Source organism: Capra hircus, chromosome 3, assembly GCF_001704415.2.
Source record: "Capra hircus breed San Clemente chromosome 3, ASM170441v1, whole genome shotgun sequence".
In the NCBI taxonomy this organism is placed as follows: domain Eukaryota; kingdom Metazoa; phylum Chordata; class Mammalia; order Artiodactyla; family Bovidae; genus Capra; species Capra hircus.
In genome coordinates this window covers 54616884-54639914 of record NC_030810.1, presented here as the reverse complement: position 1 = coordinate 54639914, position 23031 = coordinate 54616884, and the positions used below count along the sequence as shown (strand labels likewise).

Sequence of the window (23031 nt, the reverse complement as noted above, 5' to 3'; positions counted from 1 at the left end):
AGAAAAGAGTACCCTTTTTTTTAAATTACATCATCTGTATAGCCAACATAAACTTTGTTTTTAAAGTTCAGACAAGCAGGGAAGAAATTGGGATAAACTCTATAAGAAAAGAGAAGATGAGTAGAAGTAGAAAAGGAAGAATGGGTTTTAAACATTCCTAGCTGATGCAGAGTAAAATACTTTACCTGGTAGCAAGTAAATCAAATATTCCAAGTCTTTGATTTTAAAACATTTATTAACTATCTGATACAAACACACTCATGCCGACACACGCAGATGCAGACAGATAACAAACCCCACCACTATCATGCTCACTCACTATTTCCCCACCCAGCACCCACTTGCCCTTCTTAAAGGGAACTCTTAATTTATCATCTTGCTTCAACATGGGGACCTTCACAATCTCAGCCCTTCTACTTCAGAGTCTCTCTTCCACAGACAGAGGCTGTGACCCAGACCTAACCACTTCCTTGGTCTCTGTGACTGGTTCATTTGAGGCAATGAGACAATTCTGAGCATTTTGTTTGAATGACTTGGAAAAGGCCCTCCCCCTCCCACCTTGTGCTTGCCACCAGGAGGATGTAGAGGGTGGAGCCATGACTGTCATTTTGGCTCCATGAGGGAAGGTCTGAAGCTGTTAGGGGACACCATGGAGACCTGAAATGAAGCCAGAATTGAGAGAAGAGAACCACATCCTGATGACAGCATGAGAACTCCAGATGTAACCATTTTTGAAGCAGGATTTACCTCTGAACTTTTCAGCCATAAGAACCAAGACAATTTCCCTCCTTTTCCCCTTAAACCAGTTGGAGATTTCTTGAGTTCATTTCATTTGTTATTTGCAACTGATAGAGTCTTAATAGATAAGTCAAGACTGACATTCTAGTGATGAAATAAGAAATGCACAGAATGCTCAAATGGCCTTGTTAGTCAAACACCAAGTGTGTCTGCTTTCTTCATGTGATTCATTGTTCACAAGGTTTCAGTAATCTTATTAAATGGGTACAAATTCAATATTGTAATAAATATATAATGTATCCATTAAATCTGATGTATTACATACTTTACATATGTCATTTACAAAATTTTTCATACATATTTTTAAATATGTACATATTGTTAAATATGTCCTTACTGCAAAACTCAGACTTAAATTGAAGAAAACCACAAGATCATTCAGGAATGACCTAAATCAAATTCCTTACGATCATAAACAGGAAGTGACAAACAGATTCAAGAGATTAGATCTGATAGAGTGCCTGACGAACTATGGATGGAAGATCATGACATTGTACAGGAGGCAGTGATCAAGACCATCTCCAAGGAAAGAAATGCAAAAATGCAAATGGTTGTCTGAGGAGGCCTTACAAATAGCTGAGAAAAGAAGAGAAGCAAAGACGAAGAAGCAAAGGAGAAAAGGAAAGATATACCTATTTGAATGCAGAGTTCCAAAGAAAAGCACAGAGAAATAAGAAAGCCCTCCTTAGTAATCAATGCAAAGAAATAGAAGAACACAATAGAATGGAAAAGACTGGAGATCTCTTCAAGAAAATTAGAGATACTAAGGGAATATTATTATGAACAATCTAGACAGCATATTAAAAAGCAGAGACATTACTTTGCCAACAAAGGTCCATCTAGTCAAAGTCATGGTTTTTCTCACATTGCATGGATGTGAGAGCTAAACTATAAAGAAACCTGAGCACAGAAGAACTGATGCTTTTGAACTTTGGTGTTGGAGAAGACTCTTGAGAGTCCCTTGGACTGCAAGGAGATCCAACTAGTCCATCCTAAAGGAGATCAGTCCTGAATATTCATTGGAAGGACTGATGCTGAAGCTGAAACTCAATACTTTGGCCACCTGATGCGAAGAGCTGACTCGTTGGAAAAGACCCTGATGCTGGGAAAGATTGAGGGCAGAAAGAGAAGGGGATGACAGAGGATGAGATGGTTGGATGGCATCACCAACTCGATGGACATGGGTTTGGGTGGACTCCTGGATTTGATGATGGACAGGGAGGCCTGGTGTACTGAGGTTCATGGGGTCGCAAAGAGTCAGACACGACTGAGTGACTGAACTGAACTGAGCGACTGAACTGAACTCAAGGGAATATTTCATGCAAAAATGGGCACAATAAAGGACATAAATGGTATGGACCTAACAGAAGCAGAATATATTAAGAAAAGGTGGCAAGAATATACAGAAGAACTATACAAAAAAGATCTTCATGATCCAGATAACCACAATGGTATGATCACTGGACTAGAGCCAGACATCCTGGAATGTGAAGTCATGTGGGCCTTAGGAAGCATTCACTATGAACAAAGCTAGTAGAGGTGATAAAATTCCAGTTGAGCTATTTCAGATCCTAAAAAAGGAGGCTGTGAAGTGCTGCACTCAATATGCCAGCAAATTTGGAAAACTCAGCAGTGGCCACAGGACTGGAAAAGGTCAGTTTTCATTCCAATCCCAAAGAAGGGCAATGCCAAAGAATATTCAAACTACTGCACAATAGTACTCATCTCACATGCTAGCAATGTTCAAAATTCTCCAAGCCAAGTTTCAACAGTATGTGAAACATGAACCTCCAGATGTTCAAGTTAGATTTAGAAAAGGCAGAGGAAGCAGAGATCAAATGTCTGCTGGATCACTGAAAAAGCAAGAGAGTTCCAGGAAAACATCTACTTCTGCTTTATTGACTATGTCAAAGCCTTTGACTGTGTGGATCACAGCAAACTGGAAAATTCTTCAAGAGATGGGAATAGCAGACCACCTGACCTGCCTCCTTCACCAACTGAGCTATCAGGGAAGAAAAGGCAGAGGAACCAGAGATCAAATTGCCAACATCCACTGGATCATGGAAAAAGCAAGAGAGTTCCAGAAAAACATCTATTTCTGCTTTATTGACTATGCCAAAGCCTTTGACTGTGTGGATCACAATAAACTGTGGAAAATTCTGAAAGAGATGGGAATACCAGACCACCTGACCTGCCTCTTGAGAAATCTGTATGCAGGTCAGGAAGCAGCAGTTAGAACTGGACATGGAACAACAGACTGGTTCCAAATAGGAAAAGGAGTACGTCAAGGCTGTATATTGTCACCCTGCTTATTTAACTTATATGCAGAGTACATCATGAGAAACGCTGGACTGGAAGAAACACAAGCTGGAATCAAGATTGCCGGGAGAAATATCAATAACCTCAGATATGCAGACGACACCACTCTTATGGCAGAAAGTTAAGAGGAACTAAAAAGCCTTTTGATGAAAGTGAAAGAGGAGAGCGAAAAAGTTGGCTTAAAGCTCAACATTCAGAAAATGAAGATCATAGCATCTGGTCCCATCACTTCATGGGAAATAGATGGGGAAACAGTGGAAACAGTGTCAGACTTTATTTTGGGGGGCTCCAAAATCACTGCAGATGGTGACTGCAGCCATGAAATTAAAAGACGCTCACTCCTTGGAAGAAAAGTTATGACCAACCTAGATAGCATATTCAAAAGCAGAGACATTACTTTGCTGACTAAGGTCCGTCTAGTCAAGGCTATGGTTTTTCCTGTGGTCATGTGTATGGATGTGAGAGTAGGACTGTGAAGAAGGCTGAGCACCGAAGAATTGATGCTTTTGATCTGTGGTGTTGGAGAAGACTCTTGAGAGTCCCTTGGACTGCAAGGAGATCCAACCAGTCCATTCTGAAGGAGATCAGCCCTGGGATTTCTTTGGAAGGACTGATGCTAAAGCTGAAACTCCAGTACTTTGGCCACCTCACGTGAAGAGTTGACTCATTGGAAAAAACTCTGATGCTGGGAGGGATTGAGGGCAGGAGGAGAAGGGGATGACAGAAGATGAGATGGCTGGATGGCATCACGGACTCGATGGACATGAGTCTGAGTGAACTCCAGGAGCTGGTGATGGACAGGGAGGCCTGGCGTGCTGTGATTCATGGAGTCGCAAAGAGTCAGACACGACTGAGTGACTGAACTGAACTGACCTGCCACCTGAGAAATCTGTATGCAGGTCAGGAAGCAACAGTTAGAACTGGACATGGAACAAAAGACTGGTTCCAAATCAGGAAAGGAGTATGTCAAGGAGAACGTATATTGTCAGCCTGCTTATTTAACTTATATGCAGAGTACATCATTAAAAATGCTGGGCTGGATGAAGCACAAGCTAGAATCAAGATTGCCAGGAGAAATATCAATAATCTCAGATATGCAGATTACACCACCTTTATGGCAGAAACCAAAGTAGAACTAAAGAGCCTCTTGATGAAAGTGAAAGAGGAGACTAAAAAAGTTGGCTTAAAGCTCAGCATTCAGAAAACTAAGATCATGACATCCAGTCCCATCACTTCATGGAAAACAGATGGGGAAACAATGGAAACAGTGAGAGACTTTATTTTGGGGGGCTCCAAAATCACTGCAGATGGTGACTTTGGCCATAAAATTAAAAGATACTTGCTCTTGGAAGAAAAGCTATGACCAAACTAGACAGCATATTAAAAAGCAGAGACATTACTTTGCCAACAAAGGTCCGTCTAGTCAAAGCTATGGTTTTTCCAGTAGTCATGTATGCATGTGAGATTTGGACTATGAAGAAAGCTGAGCACCGAACAATTTATGTTTTTGAAATGTGGTGCTGGAGAAGACTCTTAGAGTCCCTTGAACTACAAGGAGAGCCAATCAGTCAATCCTAAAGGAAATCAGTCCTGAATAGTCATTGGAAGGACTGATGCTGAAGCTGAAACTCCAATACTTTGGCCACCTGATGCAAAGAACTGATTCATTGGAAAAGAACCCAATGCTGGGAAAGATTGAAGGCAAGAGGAGAAGGGGATGACAGAGGATGAGATGGTTGGATGGCATCACTGAGTTAATGGATATGAGTTTGAGTAAACTCCAGGAGTTGGTGATGGACAGGGAAGCCTGGTGTGCTGCAGTCCATGGGGTCACAAAGAGTTGGACACGACTGAGCGACTGAACTGAACTCAACATATTGTAAATGATCACCACAGTAAATCAAGTTAACATCTATCATCATATATATTATTTAAGTCCATAAAATAAAAAACAGCTTATGCAGGAAATATTATTTATAGATCAAAATCTGAAGTTTGAGAGAGCTATACAACAGACAACCCAATCAAAAAATGGTACAGAAGACCTAAATAGGCATTTCTCTAAAGAAGACAAACAGATGCCCAACAAGTACATGAAAAGATGCTTGACATCACTATCAGAGAAATACAAATCAAATCTATAATGTAGTGACCCCACTTCAATCAGAACGGCCATCATCAAAAAGTTTACAGATAACAAATGCCAGGAAGGGTGTGAAGGAAATGGAACCCTTCTATACTGTTGGTGAGAATGTAAACTGGTGCAGCCACTGTGGAAAATAACATGGAGGTTCCTTAAAAAACTAACAGTAGAGCTACCATATAACCCAGCAATCCGGAGGGGCAGTCCTAAAATGGCAGAGGAATAGGATTGGAAGACCACTTTCTATGCAACAAAGTCATCGAAAGATCATTTGAATGCTGAGCAAATTCCACAAAACAACTTCTGAATGCTGGCAGACGACACCAGGCACCCAGAAAGGCAGCCCGTTTTCTTCAAAAGGGGGTAGGACAACATATAAAAGATAAAAAGAGAGACAAAAGAGTTAGGGAGGGAGACCCGTCCCAGGGAGGGAGTCGTAAATGAGAAGTTTCCAAACAGCAGGAAACACTCTCACCGGCGGGTCTGTGGGGAGTTTTGGATTCTCAAAGGGCAACGTAACTGGGAGGCAAAAATAAATAAAACCCACAGATTACATGCCTAACCACAACTCCCAGCAGAGAAGTAGCCCAGATGCTCTCATTCCACCAGCAAGCGGGGGCTGAACAGGGAGTCTCGGGCTGCACTGCTTAGGGTAAGGACAGGGCCTGAATGCCCTGAGGACAATCTGAGGGAGCTAATGTAAGATAGCACCCTGAATTGTGGGATAACCAGAGAGAGAGAAAAAAAGAGAGAGAGAGTGAGAGAACCTTCCCGGGAAAAGCTCTAGCCTAAGGCACTGCCGGGCAGCTCACAGAACAAAGGACTGAGCAAATACGGGAGGAGAGCGAGCCCAGCCCAGCCCCCACCAGAAGCAGAGAGGCAGGCGGGTGACAGCCTGAGCCGGAAAGGGGCAATCTTGGCCCCAGAGATGGCATTCTCTACCAAACTCCCAGTTGCTAACCAAGTCTTCCTGGAATCCTGGATGGTTGACATCCACCAGGAGGGCTGCAGCCAGAGATCAGCTCCCCAGAGGAGACACACGGCGCTCCTGCTGCACACCCATGAAATCTAGCAGCTGGGATCGAGGAGGTGATAAGACACACCGCCCAGCTGGGGAGAGTGCACTCGCCAAGCACCTGGTCGCCTGAACTGCTCCAACCTGGGAAGGGCACAAAACGCCTTTGTGGAGTACCCAAGAACCTGAACCTGAGTGATTTAGACCTAGGAAGTGCATGCAACCCAGGGCCTGCCTTAGACAGTTCCCCTGCAGAGCAACCTGGAGCCTGAGCAGTGTAGACCAGGAAAGCAAACACGCCATGAGCAGGGGCAAACCCAGTGTGGCCCAGACACTGTGAGCACTCCCCACACACACCAGTGATATTTGTTTGCAATGTTCCTCCCTCCCCACAACACAAATAAACAAGTGAGCCTAAATAAGTGACCACCTTTGCCCCCTTGTGTCAGGGTAGAAATTAGACACTGAAGAAACTTGTAAACAGAAGAAGCCAAACTAAACAGAGGGAACCACTTTGGAAGTGACAGGTGCAATGGATTAAAACCCTGTAGTTAGCACTGACTCTATTGGAAGGGGCCTATAGACCTTGAGAAGTATAAGTTGGAACAAGGAACTATCTGAAACTGAATTGACTCCATGCTGCCCACAACAGCTCCAGAGAAATTCCTAGATATATTTTACTATTATCATTTTTTTTAATTTTTTAATTTTTTTTACTTTTAAGTCCCTTATTACTCCTTTAATTTTCATTTTTATAACCTACTATTACCTTGCAGAAAAAAAAGACCCTATTTTTAAAGCAAATTTCTTATATATTTTTTATAATTTTTGTGATTTTTTTTTTCAATATTGTATTTTTTAGAATCTAACCTCTACTCTAGATTCTTAATCTTTGCTTTTTGGTATTTGTTATCAATTTTGTACCTTTAAGAATCCAATCCGCAGTACCCATTTTTACTTAGGAGTATGATTACTGGCTTGATTGCCCTCTCCCCCTTTTGACTCTTCCTTTTCTCCCCCAGGTTATCTCTATCTCCTCCCTCCCCTTCTCTTCTCTACTTAACTCTGTGAATCTCTTTGGGTATTCTGGGCTGTGGAGAACACTTAGGAAACTGATTACTGGCTAGATCTGTCTCTCTCCTTTTGACTTCCCCTCTTCACTTCTTGGTCACCTCTATCTCCTTCCTCCCTCTTCTCTTCTCGGTGTAACTCCATGAACCTCTGGGTGTTCCAGGCTGTGGAGAGCACACAGGGATTTGATTACTGTCTAGATTGCTCTCTCCCCTTTTGATTCCCCCTCTTCTCCACCTGGTCACCTCTATCTCCTTCCTCCCTCTTCTCTTCTCCATGTAACTCTGCAAACATCTCTGGGTGTCCCTCACTGTGGAAAATCTTTTCTCCATTAGCCTAGATGTTTTATGATCTGTGCTGTATGGATGGAGAAGTCTTGAGGTTACTATAAGAATAAGATTGAAAGCCAGAGGCAGGAGGCTTAAATCCAAAACTTGAGAACACCAGAAAACTCCTGACTCCAGGGAATATTAATCAATAAGAGCTCATCCAAAAGCCTCCATACCTACACTGAAACCAAGCTCCACCCAAGAGCCAACAAGTTCCAGAACAAGACATACCATGCTAATTCTCCAGCAATGCAGGAACATAGCCCTGAGCTTAAATATACAGACTGCCCAAAGTCAAACCAAACCCATAGACACCTCAAAACTCACTACTGGACACTTCATTGCACTCCAGAGAGAAGCGATCCAGCTCCACCCACCAGAACACAGTCTCAAGCTTCCAGAACCAGGAAACCTTGACAAGGCACTCATCCAACCCCACCCACAGGGAGGAACCTCCACAATAAAGAGGAACCACAAACTTCCAGCATACAGAAAGGCCACACCAAACACAGCAATCTAAATAAGATAAAAAGGCAGAGAAATACTCAGCAAGTAAAGGAACATGATAAATGCCCACCAAACCAAACAAAAGAGGAGGAGATAGGGAGTCTACCTGAAAAAGAATTCAGAATAATGATAGTAAAAATGATCCAAAATCTTGAAAACAAAATGGAGTTACAAATAAATAGTCTGGAGACAAAGATTGAGAGGATGCAAGAAATGTTTAACAAGGACCTAGAAGAAATAAAAAAGAGTCAATCAATAATGAATAATGAAATAACTGAGATCAAAAACACTCTGGAGGGAACCAAAAGTAGAATAACTGAGGCAGAAGATAGGATAAATGAGGTGGAAGATAGAATGGTGGAAATAAATGAACCAGAGAGGAAAAAAGAATTAAAATAAATGAGGACAACCTCAAAGACCTCTGGGACAATGTGAAATGCCCAACATTCGAATCATAGGAGTCCCAGAATAAGAAGACAGATTACTGTACCCAGCAAGGATCTCATTCAAATTTGAAGGAGAAAGCAAAAGCTTTAAAGACAAGCAAAAGCTGAGAGAATTCAGCACCACCAAACCAGCTCTTCAACAAATGCTAAAGGACATTCTCGAGACAGGAAACACAGAAAAGGTGTATAAACTAGAACCCAAAACAACTAAGTAAGTGGCAACGGGATCACACTTATCAATAATTACCTTAAACATAAATGGGTTGAATGCTCCAACCAAAAGACAAAGACTGGCTGAATGGATACAAAAACAAGACCCCTATATATGCTGTCTACAAGAGACCCACCTCAAACCAAGGGAAACATACAGGCTGAAAGTAAAGGACTGGAAAAAGATATTTCACGCAAATGGAGACCAAAAGAAAGCAGGAACAGCAATACTCATATCAGATAAAATAGGCTTTGAAATAAAGGCCATGAAAAGAGACAAAGAAGGACACTACATAATGATCAAAGGATCAATCTAAGAAGAAGAGATAACAGTTATAAATATATATGCACCCAACATAGGAGCACCGCAATATTTAAGGCAAATGCTAACAAGTGTGAAAGGGGAAATTAACAGTAACACAATAATAGTCAGAGATTTTAATACCCCACTCACACCTATGGATAGATCAACTGAACAGAAAATTAGCAAGAAAACACAAAATTTGAATGATACAATGGACCAGTTAGACCTAATCGATATCTATAGGACATTTCACCCCAAAACAATGAATTTCACCTTTTTCTCAAGCGCACACAGAACCTTCTCCAGGATAGATTACATCTTCGGCCATAAATCAAGCCTTGATAAATTTTTAAAAATCGAAATCATACAAAGCATCTTTTCTGATCACAATGCAGTAAGATTAAATGTCAACTACAGGAAAAAATATATATATTAAAAATACCAACATGGGATTCATGTTGATGTATGGCAAAACCAATACAATATTGTAAGGTAAAAAAATTTTTTTTAATTTAACAAATAAGAATACCAAGATATGGAGGCTAAACAACACGCTTCTGAATAACCAACAAATCACAGAAGAAATTAAAAAGAAATCAAAATATGCATAGAAATGAATGAAAATGAAAACACAACAACCCAAACCTATGGGACTCAGTAAAAGCAGAGCTAAGGGGAAGGTTTATAGCAATATAAGCTTACCTTAAGAAACAAGAGAAAAATCAAATAAATAACCTAACTCTACACCTAAAGCAACAAGAAAATGAAGAAATGAAGAACTGCAGGGTTAGTAGAAGGAAGAAATCATAAAATTTAGGGCAGAAATAAATGCAAAAGAAAGGAGACCGCAGCAAAACTCAACAAAGCTAAAAGCTGGTTCTTTGAGAAGATAAACAAAATAGACAAACCATTAGCCAAACTCATCAAGAAAATAAGGGAGAAGAATCAAATCAATAAAATTAGAAATGAAAATTGAGAAATCACAACAGTTCAATTCAGTTCAGTCGCTCAGTCGTGTCTGACTCTTTGTGACTCCATGAACCAGAGCACACCAGCCCTCCCTGTTCATCACCACCTGCAGAGTCCACCCAAACTCATGTCCATCAAGTCGGTGATGCCATCCAACCATCTCATCCTCTGTCATCCCCTTCTCCTCCTGTCTTCAATCTTTCCCAGCATCAGGGTCTTTTCCAGTGAGTCAACCCTTTGCATCAAGTGGCCAAAGTATTGGAGTTTCAGCTTCAACATCAGTCCTTCCAATGAACACCCAGGACTGATCTCCTTTAGGATGGACTGGTTGGATCTCCTTGCAGTCCAAGGGACTCTCAAGAGTCTTCTCCAACACCACAGTTCAAAAGCATCAATTCTTCTATGCTCAGCTTTCTTTACAATCCAACTCTCACATCTATACACAACCACTGGAAAAACCACAGCTTTGACTAGACAGACCTTTGTTGGCAAAGTAATGTCTCTGCTTTTTAATATGCTGTCTAGGTTGGTCATAACTTTCCTCCCAAGGAGTAAATGTCTTTTAATTTCATGGCTGTAATCACCACCTGCAGTGATTTTGGAGTCCAGAAAAATAAAGTCAGCCACTGTTTCCACTGTTTCCCCATCTATTTGCCATGAAGTGATGGGACCGGATGCCATGATCTTAGTTTTCTGAATGTTGATCTTTAAGCCAACTTTTTCACTCTCCTCTTTCACTTTCATCAAGAGACAACACAGAAATACAAAGGATCATAAGAGACTACTATCAGCAACTAATGGCAATAAAATGGACAACTTGGAAGAAATGGACAAATTCTTAGAAAAGTGTAACTTTCCAAAACTGAACCAGGAAAAAATAGAAAATCTTAACAGACCCATCACAAGCATGGAAATCAAAACTGTAATCAGTAATCTTCCAGCAAACAAAAGCCCAGGCTTCACAGCTGAATTCTACCAAAAATTTAGAGAAGAGCTAACACCTATCCTACTCAAACTTCCAGAAAATTGCAGAGGAAGGTAAACTTCTAACCTCATTCTATGAGGCCACCATCACCCTAATACCAAAACCAGACAAAGATGCCTTGAAAAAAGAAAACTACAGGCCAATATCACTGATGAACATAGATGCAAAAATCCTTGACAAAATTCTAGCAAACGGAATCCAACAATATATTTAAAAGATCATACATCATGACCAAGTGGGCTTTACCCCAGGGATGCAAGGATTCTTTAATATCTGCAAATCAATCAATGTGATATACCACATTAACAAATGGAAAGATAAAAACCATATGATTATCTCAATAGATGCAGAGATAGCTTTTGACAAAATTCAACATCAATTTATGATTTTAAAAAAAAAAAGTCCAGAAATCAGGCACAGAAGGAACATACCGCAACATAATAAAAGCCATATATGATAAACCCACAGCAAACATTATCCTCAATGGTGAAAAATTGAAAACATTTCCCCTAAAATCAGGAACAAGGCAAGGGTGCAGACTCTTACCACTACTATTCAACAGTTTTGGAAGTTTTAGCCACCGCACTCAGAGAAGAAAAAGAAATAAAAGGAATCCAGACTGGAAAAGAAGAAGTAAAACTCTCACTGTTTGCAGATAACATCATCCTCTACATATAAAACCCTAAAGACTCCACAGAAAATTACTGGAGCTAATCAATGAATATAGTAAAGTTGCAAGATATAAAATTAACACCCAGAAATCCCTTGCATTCCTATACACTAACAATGAGAAAACAGAGAAATTAAGAAAACAATTGCATTCACCATTGCAATGAAAAGAATAAAATACTTAGGAATAAATCTATCTAAAGAAACAAAAGATCTATATATAGAAAACTATAAAACACTGATGAAAGAAATCAAAGATGACACAAATAGATGGAGAAATATACCTCGTTCATGGATTGAAAGACTCAATATAGTGAAAATGAGCATACTACCCAAAGCAATCTATAGATTCAATGCAATCTCTATCAAGCTACCAATGGTATTTTTCAGAGAACTAGAACAAATAATCTCACAATTTGTATGGAAACACAAAAAAGCTTAAATAACCAAAGCAATCTTGAGAAAGAAGAATGGAACTGGAGGAATAAACCTGCCTGACTCCAGGCTATACTACAAAGCCACAGTCATCAAGACAGTATGGTACTGGCACAAAGACAGAAATATAAATCAATGGAACAAAATAGAAAGCCCAGAGATAAATCCACACACCTATGGACACCTTATCTTCGACAAAGGAGGCAAGAATATACAATGGAGAAAAGACGATCTCTTTAACAATTGGTGCTGGGAAAACTGGTACCACTTGTAAAAGGATGAAACTAGAACACTTTCTAACACCATACACAAAAATAAACTCAAAACGAATTAAAGAGCTAAACGTAAGACCAGAAACAATTAAAATCCTAGAGGAAAACATAGGCAAAGCACTTTCTGACATAAATCACAGCAGGATCCTCTATGACTCACCTCCCAGAGTAATGGAAATAAAAGCAAAAATAAACAAATGGGAGCTAATTAAACTTAAAAGCTTTTGCACAACGAAGGAAACTATAAGCAAGTTGAAAAGACAGCTTTCAGAATGGGAGAAAACAATAGCAAATGAAGCAACTGACAAAGAATTAATCTCAAAAATATACAAGCAGCTCCTGCAGCTCAATTCAAGAAAAATAAACAACTCAATCAAAAAATGGGCCAAAGAACTAAACAGACATTTCTCTAAAGAAGACATACAGATGGCTAACAAACACATCAAAAATGCTCAACATCACTCATTATCAGAGAAATGCAAATCAAAACCACAATGAGGTACCATCTCATGCTGGTCAGAATGGCTGCTATCAAAAAGTCTACAAACAATAAATGCTGGAAAGGGTGTGGAGAAAAGGGAACCCTCTTACACTGTTGGTGGGAATGCAAACTAGTACAGCCACTATGGAGAACAGTGTGGAGATTCCTTAAAAAACTGGAAATAGAACTGCCTTATGACCCAGCAATCCCACTGCTGGGCATACACACCAAGGAAACCAGAACTGAAAGAGACACATGTACCCCAATGTTCATCACAGCACTGTTTATAATAGCCAGGACATGGAAGCAACCTAGATGTCCATCAGCAGATGAATGGATAAGAAAGCTGTGGTACATATACACAATGGAATATTACTCAGTCATTAAAAAGAATGCATTTGAATCAGTTCTAATGAGGTGGATGAAACTGGAGCCTATTATACAGAGTGAAGTAAGTCAGAAAGAAAAACACCAATACAGCATACTAACGCATATATATGGAATTTAGAAAGATGGTAATGATGACCCTATATGTAAGACAGCAAAAGAGACACACATGTAAAGAACAGTCTTTTGGACTCTGTGGGAGAAGGTGAGTGTGGGATGATTTGAGAGAATAGCATTGAAACATGTAAATTAACATATCTGAAACAGATCGCCAGTCCAGGTTCGATGCATAAGACAGGGTACTCAGGGCTGGTGCACTGGGATGACCCTGAGTGATAAGATGGGTAGGGAGGTGAGAGGGGGGGTTCAGGATGGGGAACATATGTACACCCATGGCTGATTCATGCCAATGTATGGCAAAAATCACTATAATACTGTAAATTAATTAGCTTCCAATTAAAATAAATTAATTTAAAAATAATAAGAACCCAGCAATCAATCCCATTCTGGGCATATATCCAGAAAAGATGAAAACAAAACTCTTTAATTCAAAAAGATACATGCATCCCAGTGTTCATATCAACACTATTTACAATAGCCAAAACATGGAAGCAATCTAAGTGTCCACTGACAGATGAATGGATACAAAAGATGTGCTATGTATATATACATATACACACACACACAATGTAATACTACTCAGTCATAGAAAAGAATGGTATATTGCCATTTGTAGCAACATGAGTGGAAGTAAGACAGATAAAGAAAAACATGCTAATACCTAGAGACTGGCACACTGAGTGAAATAAGTCAAAGACAAGTATCATATGATATCACTTAAAAGTGGAATCTAAAAAGTAATATAAATGAACTAATATACAAAACAGAAACAGATTCAAAGACACAGACAACAAATTTACTGTTAGCAAAGGGGAAAGGGAGGGAGGGACAAATTAGATGTTTGGGATTATCAGATATACACTACTATACATAAAACAGATAAACAACAGGGATTTACTGTAGAGCATAGTGAACTATATTCAATATCTTGCAATAAGCTATAATGGAAAATAATCTAAAATATGTATCAATATATAACTGAATCACTCGGCTGTTCATCTAAAACACAATATTTTAAGATCAGCCCTACTTCAATTTTTCAAAAATAGTTAAACATTTTCCTGTAAAAAAAAAAACCCTGAGGTTTAGAAAAGTTGACTTGGCTTTCAGGCCTCAAAACTAGTAAGGGATAAGGGCCAAGTGTTCTTTTTACTTTTATATATTATCTTCATTTTCATTATGGTTTTGATCACTCCACAAATACTTTTTACCTTGAAAAGTATATTGACTATAAATGCAAGCAAGACATAAATAAGCATTAAGTTCCATAAAATTAAGACATATAAGACTTTTTTAAATAGTATAATCTTACCTAAATCGATATCTCGAATTCCCATGTACAATTCAAGAAGATCATCAACCTTTCCAATCGCCTTTTCTTTGGTTTCAGAAGGCTTTATCAAAGAAAAGAGAAATAAGACATTTTTACATGCAATCTCTTGAATGTTGAGGCATACATGGGGGAAATCTGAAGTGGAGCCAGTTCCTGGTTGTGTACTTCAGCTAATTTTAATGATAATATAGCTAGAATGTGCCCTGTAATTCAATACAAATCAATATAGTAAATACTTATTTTTAGTGTTTGTGGTAAGTATTATAGATTCAAAGAAGAAAAACTAGGAATGCTATCTCCAAGTAGCTAGCAATCTAGAAGGGGGAAAGATGTGAAAATAAATAGCTATTTAACCACAATAAGGACAATTTGTAAAGGATGTCAAAGGCATGGAGGCATCACAGGGGCAATAAATTTTTTTATTTATTAATTTATTTTTGGCTGTGCTGGGTCTTCTTTGCTGTGTGTGGGCTTCATTAGGTGAGGTTCAAGGGCTCAGTAGTTGCAGCTCACGAACCTTAGAATATCGGCTCAGTAGTTGCAACACTCAGGCTTTGTTGCCCCATGGCATGCGGGATCTCCCCAGAGCTGGGATAGAACCCAGGTCCCCTGCATAAGCAGGAAGATTCTTAACCACTGGACCACCAGGGAAGTCCCAGTGGAAGTAAATTTAAATCTCTAAGAGTCCAGGAAGACTTCAGAAAGGTGACTTAAGAACTGTGTTTTCAAAATTAACTGGTGTCAGATAAGCCAGGACAAATAGAAGACAATAGAGACATGAAGTCTATGTGAGGTCACAGAGTCTGATAGAAAAGTACAGCAGGTTAAAGGGACTGCAAGATATCCCATGTGATGGGAAATAGAGCGCCAGACATGACTAGATCTCAAGGGGTCCTGTGTGCCTTGAAAAGGGCAGAGCTCACCCCAAGAGTAAAACATCCTGAACACATACGTCTAATTATTTGTACAGTAGTCCCCCATCCTTATCTGTGGTTTTGCTTTCCTCCTCAGTTACCTCAGTCAACTGAGGTCTAAAAATATTAAATGGAAAACTCCAGAAATAAACAGTTCCTAAGGTTTGAATAGTGTGCCATTGAGTAATATGATAAAACCACACACCATCTGCTCCATCCCAGAAACCCCAACCATCGACATCATTTGCTCCTAAGATCCAACCTTCCCCATCATCACAGCTAGATGATCCTCCTTCTGATCTAGAGTAAGAAGGCTAATGGTAGCCTAATGCTACATCACAATGCCTGTGTCATTCACCTCACTCCATCTCATCGCGCTGGCATTTTACCATCTCACATCAGCACAAGAAGAGTGAGTCCAGTAAAATAAGAACTTTGACAAGAGAGAGACCACGTTCACACAGCTATATTATAGTACATTTTATACTTGCTCTATTTAACTATTAGTTGTCACCAACTTTTACTGTGCCCAATTTATAAATTAAACTTTATCATAGGTATATATGTACAGGAAAAACCGTATACACAGGACTCAGTACTATCCACAATTTCAGGCATCCATTGGGGGGGTTGGAATGCATCTGCTGTGCATAAGAGGAGACTACTGTATGCATTCTTTATCAATTACATACATAATATGTGTATTAAGGGTACCAAAATATTTTTGTTCTTCCTAACTATTTAGTAAAAGTTTCTATGAAAAAACATGATCACATATATTTTATTGTTCTTTAAAAATCTTGGTTTAATATTTGGTAAAGTCTGGTTCTGTGTTTATTTTATTTTAATATTTGGGTTTAAATGGCTTCAGAGCTGGAAAAAAAAACTGCCCAAAGATATTAAATGCACAACCATAGGTACAAACGTTGAATTCAAGATTCAGTTGCAAAAAATTCATAATACTTTAAATACTGCCATAAATATAGGTTGTTTTGTATTCTCAAAACTTATTTTAAAATACATTTAACTACACTAAAGTTTTATTTTTATTTCCTTGAGGATATTATTACAACTTTCATGTACTTTTATTTATATTAACTAAGCCTTTAAAACAATGAGACAAGAGACATGTCACTCTTGACTTATTTACAAGGTATTTTGAATAGTCTGTGTAAAGTGACAGGCTAGGCAAAGTAACTTAGATATTTATTTTTGCATTTATCCAGATACACTGCAGGTTATTGCAACAAATATCAGTACTCCTCACACAAAAATGGCCACCAAGATCTTACTATTCTAAACAGCTCTTGATTTCATCATCCCTCTTCCATTCACATTCTGATTGCCTGTGTTCAGTCCTAAATTTTTTTAATTGAGATATAATTGACATATACTGTTAGTTTCAGGTATACAACATAATGATTTTATATGTATATATACTGCATAAAAAAATCACCACAGTAAGTCTAGTTATCCATCACTACACATAGTTTTCCTTGTGATGAGAACTTTTAAGATCTAGTCTCTTAGCAACTTTCAAATATATAATACAGTATTACCAACAATAATCACCAAGCTGTGAGTCCACTCTCAGGACCTACTTATAAAGTACCTACTTGAAAGTTTGTACCTTCTGACCCCTTTCATCCATTTCACCCAGCCCACCTGCCCAACCCCCTGCCTCTGGCAACAATCAATCTGCTCTGTTTCTACACAAGGTGTGGTTTGTTTTGTTTGGAATGGGAGAAGGGGAGATAATAAAACTGAGGTCATCCAATATTTGTCTTTCTCTGACGTATCACACTATTGTTCAGGTCCATCCACATTCTACAAATGGCAGGATTTCCTTCTTTTGACTGAATAATACTCCCTTGTCTTTTCTTATGTGCAGAGGTTTCCTAATGGGTCTCCCCACCTGCAATCTTCACCCTCACAAATCTACCCTGTTCAACATTCCATCCCCTAGAACCAAGGGATTTTTCTAAAACACAAAACCAACTTGCTGCTCCCCTTGCAATTTTTAAATAGCCACCCCCCCCCAACCCTTAGCATTATTTACAGACCCTTCATGCCCTGACCCAGTCCTCTATCTCCAGTCTCAACACCTCCCACCAGATACTTTCAGCAGCCACACTCCAGCCTCATCGACATTTACAAGGTTCCCATATCTATTATCATTTCATGCCCAGAACACTCTTCTCTCCATCTGTGACTAACTCAACTATTTCTTATGGAGGCAACTCTCCCAATTTCCCTCTTTACTGATTCCTAACTATAGCTCATCAGCTAGCCCCTTCCTTGTGACATTACAAAACATTCTGGTTTGTAACAGTTTATTTTCATGCCTCTTCCCTTTAAAGGAAAAACAAGGTTTTCAATCACCTTTGTGTTACCAGCACCTGGACTGTGCCTGTCTCAACAAACACACAGCAAGTAACTCATGCAAGTGGAGTATTGTTCAGTTTTCAGAATTTGTGCTAGGTGATGAGCTGCATGGTTTCAAATCTTTACTGTTTGAAATTAAATCATAGGTCATTTGTATCAAATTTAATATTAGTGCCAGACTAGTTTTTTTTCCCCCTTTATTATGAGCTATTTTAATTGCCTTATTTTAAGAAACAGGCTATGCAAATAGGAAGAGAGATTTAGAGTTTATCTTGGAATGAATCTTTCCCACCTCCTCAGGCAAATCTTCAGTTATTCTTTTTCATTCCAGCACCTGATACACAGCTGCTGCTCATAAATAAACAGATATGTGTGACCCACGTGAACTGTTAGAAGACGGCCTCCCCCTCCTGAAGTGACATGGAGTTTTTCCTGCTGACTCTAGTTTCTATGCAAGCAGTTTGAAGGTCTGTGCTTTTCCCCTCCCAGCCTCCACTGCAGAGCACAGCTGGGACCCCCAGCTCCTTCCCACCGTCCTTTCACCCTCTTACAGAATCCTTTCTTCCACCTAGGTGTGTTCACTTGTTCAATGAACACTTACTGGCCTTCAGCAGTATGCCTGGCAGCAGGCTGGGCACCGAAAAGGTAAAGACTCTGAAATGACCAGAAGTTACTGCCCTGGGTTTTTTTCACAAGCCTCATCACCTCTCAACTTTCAAAATGCTTCTGGCCCTCCCAGGCCTCTCCTCTGTCACCAGCCTCCATTTCAATCTACTCATTCACCCAAGAACAAGACACCCAACTCGGAATCTTCCTCTGGAGTCCCCAAAACTGACAACATCCTGGTGACTCCAGCGTTCAAGAAGACAACCTTGGCCTCGTGGTTCCTTAAGTATCTTCTCCAACAAACCATACCCATGACTGACCCTGACATAGTTCCCCACAAACTCTGGATCCTACAATAACAGCCTCCTTACCATTCATTATCTGTCTCACTCTTGTTCTTCAAGCAGCTGGGAACCCTAGGACAGTATATACACACACAGACACGTCCCTCCCACCTCAGGCAGGCACTCTGGAGCTCAGAGGCCTGCCTGTCCTGCCCTCCCCTACAGGAGAGCTTCATCACTGCGGTCTTCCTGTGGTGAGCAGGCCTGCCATTTGCCGCTTTGAATCCTCACCACTGCTGCCCTCTTCTTCTGCTCTCCTTCCCTCCATTCATCTCTTCTCCTAGTGTTTTTCACTTAAATACTGACCTTCTCATAGACACAGTCAATCAGCATAACCCTTCCTCCCATCAAGCATAAATGAATCACTCACTAATTCATTACATTCAAAGATCTGAGCTCCTCTGAAGTGTCAGGCATTGTTCTAGGTGCTGGAGATATGGCAGTGATCAGGACAGATGAGAACAAGACAAGGGACAAAAAGGAAACAAAGATACAATGAGGCCCAACAGGTTCAGTACCTTAGAGAAAATGAAGGGTAAGGAAGACTGGGCAGAGGGCAGGTGGCAGGAGCTGCGATTATATTATGCTCAGAGGTTAGACAGGCTGGGACAAAGACAGAAATTGAAGGCAGCAAGGCAGTGAGCCATGCCCATAAGAGGGGAGAGCATCAGCCAGACATAACACCTCATACAGAGGTCCTGAGATGGGGATGTATTTAGAGTGTGTGTGGACAGCAAGGAGACTCAGGTGGCTGAAGCAGGGGGAGGCAGGAGGAGAGAGAGATGAGATCAGAGTAGAAACACACAGTCAAATCATGCTGGTCCCTCTGAGGATGTTAGCTTGTTACTCTGAGGGAACCCACTAGAGGATTTCTAACAGATTGTTCCAGAAAAGTAACACTCTCATTTGTATTTTCAAAGGATAAGCCTAGTTGCTGTGTGGGTAAAGAGGGTAAGAAGGCAAGGGAGAAAGAAAGCAGGAAGCAAGAGCTGGTGACCTCAATAGTTGACATGAGCTGTTGGTGCCTTGGGTCAGAGTGGGGGGCCAGAGGTGGGGAGAAGTTGGTCGCTCTGGTCTGCTGTGAAGGTGAATCCACCAGGATTTGCTGATGGAAGGGATGTGGGAGATGAAAGAGGACACCAGATGATTATCAAATGCTTTGCCTGAGGAGACCGGCTTTCATGAACATCATCTTTCACTATCAAAATCTCAAATCTGTTTACTCCTACAGGTAGCTCAGTGACTTTTTCTTAGATCTCAGAGAGCTGTGGCTGATCTAAGTTTTTGAGGCAGTCCTCAAAACTGTATACTCTAGAAAAAATTGACTGTAGGTAGCTGAGGACTGCTGTATCACAATCTCTCCTCACACACTTAGTTTCTGTATTTCCTTCTCAAATGCCTTCAATAACATTCATATTGTCTAAGTAGACAATGAATTAAAGACCATGCCTTAATTAGGATACAAAGCGTTTTACTTAATCTTGTGATTTTACCTTTATTTTCAGCTCTGACAAACATGAATGTTCATGCATTTCCAAGCCAAATAGGGATTAAGTGAACCTAACATACCACTTCCTCCACGGTGGCAGGACCTTTCGATCTCAGACGAAGTGTCTCCCTTCCTGTACCAGTCTTTCCTGTTGATGACTTTCCACCTTTTGATCTGGGCTCCATATCTATAAAAATACAATGGACAGGGAAAGGTACACATATTAAGAATTTCAACTGATGGCTATAAAAGCTAATGGAGTTTTTATCACAAATTTTTGTACAGTTATTGTGAAATTTTATAAAAGTTATGCCTCCTGATAGAATTTCCCAAAATAAACTCTCCTGTCATCCATTTTTCTCATACAAGAGTCTCTCAAATGATAGAGAGGTATGGGAGATCTGACTACAAAAAGAAAAGGGAATATGTGAAATGTGCTGATGGGAAAGACTGGAAGTTACAAGGAACAAAAATTAAAACAGTTGGTTTTATTGTAAGAGTAAAGAAGTCTATGTGGCATGAAGGCAGAGGTTGGTGTGCAGCTGGACTTCATCAAGGTCATGGAGAAGGGAAAGGGTGGTGTCTTGATAGAAGACAGGGATGGAGGCACCATTATTTGAGGACCTACCTTCTGACTGACACTTTAAATACAAAATCCCACTTAATTCTTACGCTAACCTAAGAGGCAACTTAGAGCCATCACTTTACAGAAAAGGAAATTGAACTCAGTAGTGACTGGAAGTGAAGTTTTAGTCATTCAGTTATGTCTGACTCTTTTCAACACCCTGGACTGCAGCCCGCCAGGCTCTTCTGTCCATAGAATTCTCTAGGCAACAATACTGGAGTGGGTTGCCACTTCCTTCTTCTGGGGATCTTCCCACCCAAGGATCAAACCTGAGTCTCACATTGCAGGCAGATTCTTTACCATCTGAGCCACTAGGGAAGCAACTGGACCTGGGATTCAAATCCATGTCTTGCAACCCCAAAGTCTGTATGCTTTCCTCCACAACACTTCACCACAACACCTCTTGGAAGCACAAGGCATACATTCAGAGGTGGATGGATGAGACAGGCAGGGTCCTCAGGAGGCTGGGAACAGGTTCCCAGGAAGGAAGTCCTCTCAGAAGGCAGGAGAGAACAGGGAGCATGATAGAGCAAGAGTTCACGATGGTGCTGCTCCTTTCTATGTGTGTGTTTTAGTTTGGTTGCGTTTTTCCAACATGCCAAGAGTCATCCCTCAATATCAGACGGTAACATAAATGAATGAAAGGGTAGAATGGAAATGAAGGATGACTCCCAGGAGGTACCCTATCTAGGCCACTCCAGTGACTGCCCGCCCTGTCAGAAAGTAGACACTGCACAGACAGATCTTCTGTTTGCAAAGAAAATGAATACTGTTTGTGGCCAGATTTTTAACTTTTAGCAATTAAATCAAACTGTAAAACAACATAATGACAAAAATAAAAGATTGGTGGATCAGGTCCCAATCACAGGCCACCAGTTTTTAACTCCTGTAGGTATCCCCCAGGTCCTCTTGACTGAGGACTCTGGAGCAGCAGTTTGGGGCAAGGATGGAGGTGGGGGTGGGAAGACACAGCAACCAGCCTGGGAGATAACTGAGCTCCGATGCGGAGTTGCAGGGCAGGCTGTGGTGTGTGAGCGGGTGAGATCTGTACAGAGCACTCAAGGACATCAGGTGGTCTGCACGAATGCATCCTTCCTTATAATCAAGGGTAATTTTCATCTTTAGGAAGCCCTGTTTCACTGTTGGGGATCTACTCCAAGGTGGGTAGGATTTTCATGTTAATTTTAACATGTATTTGAGGACAGAGTCACCAAAACATAGTTTTCCTCTGAGAGTGAAATTATTAAAAATAATAATTGAGGGACTTCCCCAGTGGTTCAGTGGTTAAGACTACGCCTTACAATGCAGGGGTGTGGGTTCAATCCCTGGTGGGGGAGTTAAGATCTCACATGCCTTGTGGCCAAAAAGCCAATGCATAAACAGAAGCAATATTGCAACAAATTCAATAAAGACTTCAAAAATGGTCCATTTTTTTTTTATTTTAATGATCATGTGATACCCAGGACAGTTCCCTTAACCCCAAACCTCTAAATGATAGCTAACTGAGCTCATGCTGATCATGACAGCTTGATAGATGCTCGGGAGACTAGAGCTGTATCAGCAAGCTTACAGCATCTGCCTTGGCAGTCACACTGTGTCCCATCGGAGGGAAGAAAATTAACAGGAGGAAAATGTTCACTCAGCACAGAGTTTCCAACAGAATACCCAAAGAAGAAGGTGTGGTCAGTCACCAGCACTGACCAGGATTTTGCACTGACCAGGCTGGAGTCATGTACAGAGGTATGGCCCTCAAGACAGCCTCAACCTGAATGATACTAACCTCCAAGATAAACAACCTTACACACATCCACTGAGATTTTACCAAGCAACCTACTCCATATAATGTGTCTTCCCATGGAAGTGTCCTGCAGGGTG

The 23031-nt window shown here is 40.4% G+C and overlaps 1 protein-coding gene across 1 annotated transcript in view; it reads right to left on the bottom strand.

The window, feature by feature from the left end:
- GIPC2 (GIPC PDZ domain containing family member 2) overlaps positions 1–23031 on the bottom strand; it is a 99583-nt gene that overhangs the window by 15823 nt on the left and 60729 nt on the right. The window contains exons 4-5 of the mRNA XM_005678198.3: positions 20612–20718; positions 14773–14854 (exon numbers count right to left, since the gene is read on the bottom strand). Coding sequence (XP_005678255.2) covers positions 14773–14854; positions 20612–20718 — 189 coding nt within the window. The remainder of the gene's footprint in view (positions 1–14772; positions 14855–20611; positions 20719–23031) is intronic.